The following is a 13,757-nucleotide window of genomic DNA, read 5'->3' as shown; positions in this document are numbered from 1 at the left end:
CATGAAGGAGAAGTAGAATGATTACAGTTTCAAAAATCAAGCAGGTATAAAATGTCGTTCAATGAAAGATTTGCATTGCAATATGACAAAAAAACTTCTCAAGAATCTTTCTAGAAGTTTAGTACTATGATATGAAAACTCCTTTAACAGAGAGGGTTTACATGTGATGAAACATGGCAAATGATCTCAGCTTACATTGATTGGGATGCTTATACAAAGGTGTGTTGTCAACTTATTGTAGTCTTAGATGTTAGTTTCAATTATATGTGGCTAACAGTTTCTTTATGTTGAAATCTCCAGAAACAATTTCAAACAGAACCGAATTGAAACCAAATTATAATGATTTTTGCTTGATTTATGGAAATCCAGCTTCTAATAAGGTTGTAACAAAGCAGGTCAAGACATTTGTTGTAATGGTGTAGGGTAGATTTTGACAAGATTATAAGCAGTCTGCAACCTTGTTTATTTTTTTCCCTCTTTCAAATCTTTGGACTTTAGTCAGTGCGCAATTAGTTTTAGGTGTTCAGTGTGTCTAAATATATGTGTGCTACTTCATTTTGCATTGATTGCAATAGCATATTCTCAAGCGTGTGGAGATTTGTAAGTATATGAGTTATATATTGTAAAGTATCATCTTTACAAGTGTGTGGAGATTTTTAAGATGTATAACAATGGTTAAGCTTGTTTTATACTAAGGACAATGTCTCAATAGCCTCTTAACTTGGAAATTTCATTGAGAGGGCACAAATCTTCTGAAAAAATTGACCTAGTAAGCATCTGAATATTTGTCACCACCTTACATGTAAGACAAAAAAAATGCTCAATGGTCTGTTTGATTATCTACCTATTGACTGTAACTACTCTTTTTACAGCTTCAAAATGATGCAGTCTCATTCAGGTTAATTGGACATGAAGTTCCAATCAGCTAAAGCTATTCAAGAGACGATTCTGAGTTCCAAGTACTCCATTAGAGACCAGTATTCTAAAATGGTTAGTGTCATCCTTGATTTTTGTTTCTTCAATACAAAATATTTTTCAAAGTGCAAATGTGGTTGTCTAAATATGTTCTATCATCTTCCTTTCAGGATGAGACCTCAAAAAACATGCATTTATCCCAAGAAAGAAACCAATGTGGTGTAGTTTATGATATGCATAGGAATGCTGTGGTATGATTTGGCCTCAATCTGTTTTTATTTTAATAGATTTCACTATATATGCTGTGTGTTGAATGAAAGTGGCCAATTTACCTGAGATATAAAGCAATCAACTTTGCGCGTGCATGTGTGTTCTTGGGGGTTTCAATCACCCAACTATGACCCAAGAATTCACTTCACAATAAGGGATATCAATTCACCAAATGCACCCCCTTCTAACATGCTCTCTGACCTGTGGTCTCCTTGCACATCATTGGGGGAAGAGAGGGGTGGGGGAAGAGAGAGAGAAAGTGATCAAGGATTGATGTTGTGAGGTATTCTGAGCAGATTGAATGGGCAGTTGTAATCTGGTGACTGACTGGTTCAACGGAGTCAATATTTGATATAATAGATAAGGAATTCTGAAATGTGTTTGCCGATACCGTTGTAAACCTTTCCAGAAAGCCCATGAAAAAAACTGGTTCCCACATGGAAAATAGTAGATAAATGTGTGCATTATATTGGAAACTAAGAACTCACTCATAGAAGCTATAAAGAAGAAGAGAAAAGAAATTAACCAATGATGACACGCAGGTACTATTTGTTTAGGCATTTTGCTTGTACTTCTTGAGTATAAGAAAAGTGAAAGGAAATGTAAAATGTTTGTTCTTGAAGCAATAGTTAAAATGCTTAGAATAGTGCATTTTCTTCTATACGCATTACTGATTATGGATAAGTTCTGTATAGAAACATAATCCTCTCACTGCCGTAGGCAATATTATTACATGTTATATATTCCAAACCATATGAGAGAAACAAGAGTTATATCACTGAACCAAAGTACATGTAAGATTTATTAACTACTAAATAATTCATGGAATTGTTCTAGTTGGATCCTCTTTCTTGTCTTAAAAATATTTTCTTAAAACGTATTGATTGCAGCAGTAATTCATGGGACCAATGGTGCTTTGTATTTAACAGTTATGCTGATACCTGTTGTACTGCAGGTCAAGGAAATGGATCTTGATCAAATGTCTGCGACCTCAAATCTGGAAGTCATGACCAGGACCTCATTATGGTTATAAAAGTTGAAAGATGAACGTTGAATATTGTACTGTATTTGGGCATAAAAAGCTGTAATTGTAATTGTATATAATACAATCTGGATTCTTTTAACCTTTTTAATATCAAATTTTCACTGAGGTTTTTTTGTCAATATTCTGAGGAATTTAATGTTCTCATTCATGTTGCATATAATTATATAATCCATATGTCAAACTAGTTGTTACTTTAGTCCCTAGTGGCTGATGATGCAGTGTGACTCTTCTAAAGTTTTGATGTCACAAATAATGTGCCATCTAAAAGTTAGGCAGATATTGACATGTTCAAAAATTCAAAGGCACTACTTGAATGAGAAAATAGTATACCAACTAGGAATTGTTTGCAGCTAAGCTATCCGCTTTTGTTAGAAAATCCCCTGGTAAAACAATACCGTCCAAAATACAAAACCTTTGTTAGGACCCCCATAAAATGGACCCATTTATGAGTGGAACTGTGTTTTTGAGTGTACAAACTACAAGGTTCTGATACAAGTTGCTCTAAAAGTCACTGTCAAATGTTGTGAAAGTATGGATTGAAATGATGCTATTTTTTGTTATATTCTGTGAGGACCTTTTGCTAGGAAAAAAAACATGGATAAAATTACTTTTTTTTTCTTGAGTTATCACAATTCAGCCTGCATTTCGCTGCTAATTTGTAACTCTGCTTGCACAAACAATGCTGTCAACAAGTGTTGGTATGAAATTAATTAAACTAGAATGCTATAAAATTGTTGGCAGTAAAGACCTGTCTATTGGCTTTTTTATTTCCTCCTACAAATAAGAAAGGGGATTCAAATCCAAGTTTCTCTCATAGAAAGAACCAGATAAACGATTCAAACACAAGGGGCTTGGCGATTGGTCTATCATGACTTGCTTTCATGGTCATTTGTATAACCAAAAAATCTAACTTATAATTTCTAGATAAAATTATTGAGTAAAGATGAAATTACATGGTGTATGATTTTTGCAAACGATATGGTTTTATTGGATGGAAATTGGAATCTGGATGTAAGGTATATTCCAAATGGAAATAAAATAGAGTTGTATAACTTGATAGTTAAAGATATAAAGATCAAAAATTGATAGACTAGTCATGATATAGGGTACTGATTATTGGGTTGTAAAAAACCAACTTGTTTATAAAATGAGTAGCTATAATGAGAATGATAAAATGAATAAGTGAAAATATAAGTAACGATCTTCAATAGGTAATATATATATATATATATATATATATATATATATTTTAAGGATAGGTGTGGCTCCTATTAAAGAAAAGGCGACGAAAAATCATGAGAGATGGTTTGGTAATGTGCAAAGTAGAACAATTAACGTAATAATGATAAAAAGTAATTTGATTCAAGTTAAACAAATGAAAAAGAGTTACAAAAATATCTAAAAAAAAATAGATATTAATTATAGATGTGACAAAGGGTATTATTTTGAATAATATAGAATAATGAAAAAAATACGTATAAAATTATATTTAGACAGTCATGAAAAGTGAATTGAGTTTTTATTTTCATAGGCTAAAGCCAATTTAGCTCAATCAACTTATTCTTTAATTCATAATTTCATACTTGCAGTTAATTTATATTCTAAATATAATTTTTATTTTTTGAAATAATATTCTAATATAAATTATATTGTAGCCACAATGTGTATAAAAGAAGTCAAACATATGAGCAAAAAACAAATTTGAAAACAATGTCTTAAAAATTCAACAATTTGTGCAATCAATACTTCAATAGTCCTCCTCATCATGCACTCTCAAATCTTTCTAATTTTCTATCTTAAAAAAATAAAAGATATTTCTGGTTCTGTTTCGTGACACACGAAACAGTGACACGTCCCTATCTTGTTTACACGCTCCTAAGTCAGCGTCAAACAATTGCAACTCGAATCCTTTTATTGAAGAAACTTCAAACTACAGCTTTTGGCTTCCCATTTGCTAATAATAATAATAGTAATCACTTTTCATACGATTTTGACAAACCTAGAATTGTGGTGCAAATATCATGTTAAATCAACTATACATGAATATCCCCAAAACAGGGCTCACGGATTTCGTAAGATAAGAAGTTTTCTATAACTAACTTCACCTTGAAGGATATTGACATATTGTCACATTTTTTTTTTTTTTAACCATTAATAATATTAAACTCAATTGTCATATTTACTTGAACATAGCACACACGACAAAATTAAATAACTAAAAAATGCATAAAAATATATAGAATATTAGTAATGTCGGGACCGATCGATCAACAATCGAGTAGGATAGTCGACTTTTGGACATGCTTCAATCTCAACTATCTACACTTCTTTGAACCTATCAATTCTTTTGACTAGTAATGACATGCTTAGAAGTTAGATCTCTCCAACGGTTTAAAGTTAATGCTCTATTTCGGCCCACGGACAGACTAATTGGGTTTTTTTTTTTTTTTTTTTTTTTTCTCAAAAGAAGAGTTGTACCCCTTACAAACTAATCTTACATCAACATTTATTAGGTCTCACACTTACAGTTACATTTAAAATAAATAAAATTATTATTAAAAAAAAAAAAAGCCTTACTAGTGACCTGAAGTGTGTTGTCCTAAAAAAAATATCCAATCAGCTGACTCAGGAAATCACTTCAAGCATTTTGAAAACTTATAGGTTTAAGGGTTTGATTTATGCAAAAAAAATAAAACAAAATGACTATAAAGTCTCCATATAAAAACCTTGCACATTTACAAGGACAAGGTATGTAAATTTTCCCACTCAAGTCATTATTTATTGCAAAAATAAAAATAAAATGTCGCCATGCTAACTTCTCCATCGAAGTGCCTTCAACGTTCAATCAATCCCATCCAAGTAGGCCTAAGCTACCATGTTGAATCTTTTTGCTCCCTCTTACAAGCTTAAACGAAATGTCCATGTTGCCCCTCATCCAATCAGATTCTAAGCATTTTTCGATGTGGTTTCATCTATTGTCTCATATTCACCAACTCATAAGTAAATAACAATTTACATAAGTATAGGTTCTATCATTTTAGTTACTTGAATTAGTAATGTCTCTTACTCTTGAATATATAATCGATATCTTGGCTTTATTATTATTATTTTTTAGATAAAATTTTACTTTTAACTTAATCTAAATGTATATCTTAGCTTAATACTTAAAAATCATTATTATATTGAACATGAACTAAACCGCAGCTGGATATAGACTATTTTGGACTCATCCCATTACTGGGTATATGACACTTAATTAATTACTTTATAATATTAGACATCACTTAATATACATAATAATGAATATAGACTATTTTGGACTCATCCCATTATTGGGCATATGACACTTAATTAATTATTTTCTAATATTGGACATCACTTAATGTACATAATAATGATGTTGAACTAATCATTTAATCAAAGCTAGAAGAAAGAATGGAGCGCAGTTTGTGGGGTCACTTGCTGCTATTGATGAGGTTGAATTCGAAAGAGTAAGTAGAATACATTCTCCAAGCCCTTGGAGAACATGAAAAACCGGTCACGACTCCGCCGACCGCCACATCGTTCGCTACATGCTCCAACTTGAAAACGATTCCGACCTCGACCCTGTATGTATCACTAATATACACACACATTCAATTCAACTGACAATCTTGTCTTGTAATTTCTTTATTTTTTTTAACTTGTTTCTTTTATTGTCATAGTGGATGTAACAAAAAATTATTCTTAGCTTTGGTCTATGTTCTTGTTAAAATTCTGTTTCTTCGTATCTAAATGACATGACTATGCACTACAGTTGTGGAGAAAGCTTGGTGGGTTTGTGCTAAAGTGATAGATAATCATTCATAGTTCGACAGAAGTTGTGGCCTTAGAAGAACTCTAAACTTTCAATGAAGGGTTAATTTGAGTGTTTCTTTTTTAATCGATAGTTGCACGTGGGAATGTGTATAATAGCTACTTGAAAGGGCTTGAAAGGAATGTTTTTGAATGTTTAAACTTGATAACTTCTTGGGGCTTTTTAAAAAAAATTGTTTTCTCTGTGTTACATGCGAGTACTTCATTCAATTTGTGTGAAGCTACTAGAAAAAGGAATTGAAGTTTAAACATTCAATTTAATTTGAGTGTTTTCTATCGATAATTGTGCATGGGAAATGTGTATAGTAGCTACTAGAAAAAGCTTGAAAGGAATGGTTTTGAATGTTTAAACTTAATAATGACTTCTTGGGGCTTTTTTTATTTGTTCTCTCTGTTAAATGCGAGTACTTCATTCAATTTGTGTGAAGCAATGTGAATTGAGTCATGATTATTCGCTATTTAGTGCTTAACTTCATTTGCAATCTGTCTTCTTCTTTTTCTTTTCTTTTTATTTATTTATTTATTTATTTTTTTTGGGTTTACAGTCTGTTGAGGATCCATACTTGATAGCAAAATTTTGGTGTTGGGTTCTTTGTTTTTTTAGGTTCAATTGGAATCTTGCTGTCTTTTGTTGAACTAAATTATCTTTTGACTAAACATGCGTAGAATGATATAAGGTTGCTTTGTATAAAGCAGCCATTTTGAAAGTGTTCATCTACATTACTTGTTATATTATCACTATCTACGTAAAAGGTGATTCAAGTTTTCTAAGTGGTATAGGCTTTCTTAGCGAATTCCACCTGGTGTGGGTTATAATTCTACTGTTCTATATTGCAGATTTTGGTATGTCTTCGCATGTTGATCCGTAGGTTTGTTTACGGGAATGTCAGCAAGGATGACATTCATAAACTATTTCCCACTGAAGTATTGCCTGAACTACAAAGACTATTGACGCTTCTGCTACAAAAGTTTCAACGAGAATGGCGGGATGATTTACTCAAGGATCAGGTTAGAAATTTGATTATGGTATACGCAACCTCATTGATCTACTAGATAGCACACAAGAATCTGACTTTATTTCTGAATGAACAATGTCTAGGTTACTTTGCCCCGGTTGAAGGCAATGACATGGGACAGGGCAAATCAGGATGCTGAATCAATAGACCCTGTGGCTGTTATCAATTTGAAGGTATCTGAAGAGTATCAGTTGCATTTGAATTTTTAGTGGTGAATTTGAGAATGAGTGTGAGAAATAAACATTAGATAGACACTTACTGGAAGTGTAAGACAAAAATTGCTCAATTGTATGTGTGATTATGCGCCTATTGACTGTTACTACTCTTTTTGCAGCTTCAAAATGATGCACAGTCTCACTCAGGAGAATTGGATATGAAGTTCCAATTAGCTCAAGATACTCTAGAGATGATGCTGAGTTCCATGTACTCTATAAGAGACCAGTTGCCTAACATGATTAGTGTCATCCTTGATTTTTTTTTTTCTTCATTCCAAAATATTTTTCAAAGTGCAAATGTGATTGTCTAAATATGTTCTATCATCTTCCTTTCAGGATGAGACCTCAACCAGGCATTTATCCCAAGAAACCAATGTGATGTAGTTTATGATTTGCCGAGATACTGTGGTATGATTTGGTCTCACAATCTGTTTTTATTTTATTAGATTTCACTATATATGCTGTATGATGAATGAAAGTGGCCAAATTACTTTACTTGAGAAAGACGTAAAGCTATGAACTTTCTTTGTTTGTGTGTGTGTGTTCTTGGGGACTTTCAAATCATCCAACCATGACCCAAGAATTTACTTCATAGTAAGGAATATCAAATTATCAATTCACCAAAAACACCCCTTCTGCAGATTGAACGGGAAGTTTAATCTAGTGACTGACTGGTTCAACATAGTTAACCTTGATATAATAGATAATGAATTTTGACAAATTTATATTGACACTGTAGTAAACTTTTCCAGAAAGCTCATGACAAAAACTTGTTCCCACATATATTTTGATGGTTTGGGGGGAGAATTTGAACCTTGGACATTTCCATTAGAAATACTAGGAAATGTCAGTTGAGTTACAAGCTTTGAGGATGTGTACATTATATTGGAAACTATGAACTAACTCATAGAAGCTATAATCTGTCGACATCTAAATGGCAGAAAGAAGAGAAAAAGAATTAACCAATGATGACATGCACTATTTTTTGGGCATTTTGCTTGTACTCCCAGAGTAAAAGAAAAGAAAAAGAAAACCATAAAGAAATCACATGCGGTAGTGATCAAATAGTAAAGGGATTTGATTGTCTTATACTCCTTTTATACACTCTTCATACACATTTGGTCTCATCATGTGTAAAATGTGGACACCTAGTGTGAAAGTGTGGATATCATATGCACAAAATGTACATTAGGAATCGTAATGTAAAAAGTTTGTTCCTGAAGCAATAATTTTTAAAAGAATAAAAATAAAAATTCTTGAGGCAATAGTTAAAATGCTTAGAATAGTGCATTTTCTTCTTTAAGCGTTACTGCATTTGGAAAAGTTCTGAAAAAAAAAAACATAATCTCACTGCTATAGGCAAAGGTATACATGTTATATTCCAAACCATATAAGAGAAACCGTATGAATGAAACCATGGTTTTTTCACTGAACCAAACTACTTGTAAGATTTATTAACTACTAAATAATTAATGGAATTGTTCTAGTTGGTCCTCTTTCTTGTCTTAAAAATAGTTTTTCTAAACATATTGATTGCAACAGTAGTTCATGGGACTATAGTAAAATAGTTGTTTGTGTTTTTTAGATGTTTTTGTTATTATCATAGTAAATGTAATCTTAGCTTGGTCTATTTTATGATTAAGATTTATTTGTTTATATTTGCAATATTTAATCTTAATTATGAAATTGATTCATTTTAAATTGAGAGTATACTTTTTCGTCACCATCTTTCAGTCAAGTTTGTTAACTATGGTCCATAAATTTTCAATTAATGATTTTTTTTTTTTTGGGACATATACAATAGAATTTCAACATGTGGATACCAACTGTATTTTTGTATAAGTCAGGATTCAAACCCTGAATTTCATATTCAGTGACAAAAGATTTTACTAATTAAACTAACTGAAATCCAACACTTTCAATGAAAGGTTAATTTGAGCATTTTTTAGTCTGATAATTGTGAAGTACCTACTAAAAAAGCTTTAAAAAAAATGGTTTTGTTACATGTGAGTACTTCATACAATTTGTGTAGTGTGAAGCAATCTGAATTGGGGTTATTCAATGCTTAACATCAATTGCAATCCACTTTTGTTTTTTTCATAGTCTCTTGAGGATTCATAGTCAATCCCAAAATTTTGGAACATAGACTTGGTCGTTGTTGAGTGTTGGAAATATAGCACTGAAAAACAAGTTTGATTCAGCAAATAAGATCCCAAATAATTAGCAAGAACAAAATTAGAGAGAAGGTTAGAAGGATCTCACAATGTTGTACCTTTAAGTCTACCCAAAGTAGAACTTAGTGTGAGCCAAGTGTGATTGGCTCTCTTGGCTGAAACCATGCCTTAAACACGAATATATATAGCTGAAACTGAAGCGTGGTTTGCACTAGTAAAATATGTGGGAGAGGAAGAGCAAGCCAAAACAGAGAGGGTTGAGCAAAGCAGAGCAGAAGGAAAATTAATTTGGACTTGTGCGACAGGGAGGGGAGGTGTGCATGCGTGTATCATTGGTGGCTTACAATGACATATAAACACATAAGTGAGTTTTCTCCTAACCAATGTGGGATTCACAGCTATGTATATGAAGCACTTGGAAAACATTCCCACACCAACATTGGGTTTTCAGTGTTTTTAGGTTGAATTTATTGGAATTTTTCTGTTTGTTGTTGAACTGAATTATCTTTTAACGAATCATGCATAGGATAGTGGTTCATGAGTCATGACTATGTTGGGCATCTTGAAAAGCTTGAAATATGGCAACTTAGCAATTGCACTAAACTTCAAATTCTTCGAAGTTGTCTCATGATGAAATCTCTTGCATCTTTAACGCTTACAAGCTGCTCAAGCCTCAAGAAGTTCCCCGATTTTTCTCAAAAAATGGAATGTTTACTGTAGTTAGCACTACACTGGTATTTATGAGTTGCTTTCATCATTTGCGAATCTTATTGGACTTGAGAACTTACTCCTCGAAAACCATTTGGTACATCTTTCAAGTAGTATTTATAAATTACAACATATTGAAAGGCTCTCTCTTTACAGTGATGTCATATTTCCAAAGGCCTGAAGAATGATAGACAACCATCATGCAATTCTTATATGTATATAGCATGAATTGGAGTATGGAATTTCTGGGTTTTGTAGTGTGATAGATGCTGATGCTGAAATTGCATCTCGAATCAAATATATTATTATTATTATTCTTCTAAAATATATATATATATTAGTATTATTGTGGGGGATTTCTTTTATCAAACTCCTTCATCAATTTAAGAAAGCTGAAACTTTGGAACCATTCTCAGTGAGCGTCTCTAAGCCGAAACTAAGCAAATAGCTAAATACTGTTCATGGCTTTTGAATTATCAATGCACCATCCTGTAATAATAGTCAAAAGAAAATCAAGTTCATAAGTTGATGCTGATATACTAAACAAAGACAGCAAGAGAAATACTTCTGCAAACTTCATTATCTATATTTACAACCAACAATCATTTAAAGATGGATACAGAAATTACCATCTTTTTCTTTTACCTTATATTTATGAATACAAAGATAAATAAAAAAAACTACAATAGTAATCACAAAATTTTACATAAATTTAAATGATAATATTTATTAGAAATATCAGTTCATCATACACAGTCATTTACTAATCATAGAAATCGTCAAATTTGATCAGTTTGGATTCATTATGTGCCACACCCATCCACGATCTCTAAACCGGCAACAACTTATAAAACACTCTCAACATAGTGAATGTTTAACAACAATGTGACTATTTGAACACCCATTTCATAGCAACCTCAACAAATGAAACCCAGATCCCAACCATTGAACTATTGAAGCATGCAATTAAAGAACCCCACCCTCTTCTTTTCAAGGTACCTAGAAACCAATGTATATAACAAATATCCAACCAACTCCTGCCAGAATCTCCTTTAGGTCCTTTTGATTTGTTAGAAATTGTAAGAAAGAAAAATAAAAATAGAAATCTTTTTTCTTTTTCCAAACTAACACTGCCCACAGCAAGAATCTTTTTCAGTTATTCATTTCTCTGAAACCAGAACAACAAGGATAAGACCCAGTAACCATTTCCCTTTGTTTTCTTAAAATTTTCCCCAACTAACCAGATTACAACATTAAAAAAACCAAAACCAGAAAATTGCTACTTAACCAAATGATGTCAATGACATCAAAGTTGCTCAATTTTCATTCAAAAATTAAAAATAAGAAGGAAAAAAAACAACAACAACAACAGAAGGGGGTCTATGTAAAATAAAAAATAAGCACCAGTGAAGCTTGCGATCAGACATAACTTTAACATAAAGTCATAAACAATTATAAAGAAAAATAAAAAATTCATTTCTCTATCTTTGTTATTTTAATGTTTTCAACTTTTCTTCTTCTTTTTTCTCCTCTTTCCAATCTCTTCTGTTCCCTTTGAAGTTCCTCGCATTCCCATTTCTCTCTTTGTTAGTATAATATAAGCCTTCCAAAATTGAAAATTTAAAAGAAGAAGAAAATGGTGTTGCTTAGCATGAATTTTCTGGCTGGCTGCGTTTTAACTTTGAATACCACACTTAGCAAAGGGAAACATACATGCATACATGTGACAACATGCGTTTCTGTTTATTGTTCCAAGTTGCAGATCTCTTTTCTTCTTTACATGATCCTGTCCACGTTAATTTCTTTTAGGGTTAAACGTGTTGCAAACAAGTTGTTTTATGCAGTTTTACGCACCTTCCAAAAAGTGATTGAAATCGCAAGTCACAATTTCAATTACTTTTTTGGGCATGTGTACAACAACTTATGTGCAAGGTTTTTAAACCTAGGTCGTTTATTGAACCGTAAAAGGGAGAGGTTCAAGGTTTTTGAGGTTGAACCGAGGTCGAATCGAAGTCGAACCGTGATAACGTCATAATTAATTTAATAATTATTTTAAATATATATAAAAACATTAAATTAATAAAAAAAATAGAAAAATTAACTAAAATAGTCTAATTCATTTAGAGAATTAACATTACTTTAAATATTAATCTAATACAAGAATTTATTGTATAAATATTATAAAAATATTAAGTAAAAATATCATTACGTTAATTTATAATCTAAAATATCTACGTCCATAATATTTTTACAACAAATTATAAGTTGGTTCAAATTTAAACATATCATTGAGATTACTTTTTTGTTCTAACAATAACAATCAATAATAACCTACTACTTAAAATTTATTGTGAAAATATGAAAGACATAATCTTTCTATTTCTAACCCAATACAAATTTAAATTCTTTTTCTATTTATTCCCTCCATTCACCTACCACTCCAAAGCAAACACATCACGTTTGGAATTTGGATACCCTTCTCCGCCTGCCACTCCACAGCAACATCACGATGGGACATCAACTTTAACTTTTTTTATTTATTTATTTTATTTCCCAAAGCCTTCCATTTCCCAAGGTTTGATCTACACCACACCTTTAACTTAGTTGACAGTTCCATTTGTTCATCCCACAGGACGTAAGGACAGGGAAAATCTAAAAAAATTTGAAATGGCATTCCGGTCCTGAGAGAGAGAGAGAGAGGGAGCAGATGTACATGTACAGGCCAGGGTTAGAGTGGAATGAGTGATATTTTTGGTTGAGATAATACACACAGCTCAGCAAGAGGAGAGCAACACCAGCCTGTCCTTTCTTTCTCTCTCTCTCTCTCTCTCTCTCTCTATGAGAACAGAGATGAGGCTTGTCTAATGCTCTTATTCCTCTACCCAGGCCGAGTACTCTTCTTATTCCCACTATTCTTTTTTCTCTTCTTCCATACCCAAGCTCTTCTTCAAAAAACCCCGTTGGCCTCGCATGGACTCCACTCCTCATCACCGAAAGACTAATCATAATCATAATCTCTTTTCCAGAAACTTTTAGAGACAAGGATAAAGCTAAAGGAGAGACAGTGGCTTTGAGGATCGAAAAAAAAAAAGAAAAGAACGGCGAGTCAGTGCGTCGGAGGAGCGTCGCCGTGTCGCAACAATTGTGTTTCTTTTTCTTTTGTTTTTCTGTGTGTGTATTTTTTTTTTTTTTTTTAAAGTTCAGATTCAAATGGATGCAGGGAACCGTGAGATGCAGGCTGATCACGGTTCTCAAAACCGTGAGGTCCGACCGCAGTTCGCACGGGTCCCTGCTTTTATCCCATAGAGCGGTTTTTGCAGCTAAAAGAACCGCAAAGATGAACGGTTCGAGATTTTTTCGGTCGGACCGTACAGTTCGGTCCAGGTTTCAAAACCTTGCTTATGTGTAACTAGCTTCTCAACACGAGCGTGCTTAGAGACTCTTTTATTTTTATTTTTTTAAAGTTAATAATTTACATTTATTATAATTTAAAAATATATATATTTTTTTTCAAACAAATAAAAATGATAATCTTAGAGTACTCTCATCAGGTGTGTCA

General features: G+C 32.4%; 2 protein-coding genes across 28 annotated transcripts in view; both read left to right on the top strand.

Moving 5' to 3' along the window:
* Window positions 1-13,757, top strand: part of LOC126701951 (disease resistance protein RUN1-like) — a 143,769-nt gene that overhangs the window by 105,667 nt on the left and 24,345 nt on the right. For 5 of the 27 annotated variants that reach the window (XR_007647566.1, XR_007647564.1, XR_007647565.1 and 2 more), the window contains 2 exons: window positions 45-990; window positions 1,086-1,166. The exons of 5 other annotated variants lie outside the window; for them this stretch is intronic. The gene's annotated coding sequence lies outside the window, so the exon portion shown is untranslated. Of the gene's footprint in view, window positions 1-44; window positions 991-1,085; window positions 1,167-2,140; window positions 2,336-13,757 lie in introns of those variants that run through there. 17 more of the 27 variants (XR_007647583.1, XR_007647580.1, XR_007647579.1 and 14 more) reach the window with 8 other exon arrangements.
* LOC126704338 (uncharacterized) lies at window positions 910-7,700 on the top strand. Its single transcript, XM_050403329.1, has 6 exons — window positions 910-990; window positions 1,086-1,166; window positions 6,923-7,093; window positions 7,185-7,274; window positions 7,436-7,561; window positions 7,653-7,700. The coding sequence occupies exons 1-6, from the start codon at window positions 910-912 to the stop codon at window positions 7,698-7,700; spliced, it is 597 nt and encodes a 198-aa protein (XP_050259286.1).

Source organism: Quercus robur, chromosome 10, assembly GCF_932294415.1.
Source record: "Quercus robur chromosome 10, dhQueRobu3.1, whole genome shotgun sequence".
NCBI classification, from domain to species: domain Eukaryota; kingdom Viridiplantae; phylum Streptophyta; class Magnoliopsida; order Fagales; family Fagaceae; genus Quercus; species Quercus robur.
This window is presented reverse-complemented; position numbering and strand designations above follow the sequence as displayed.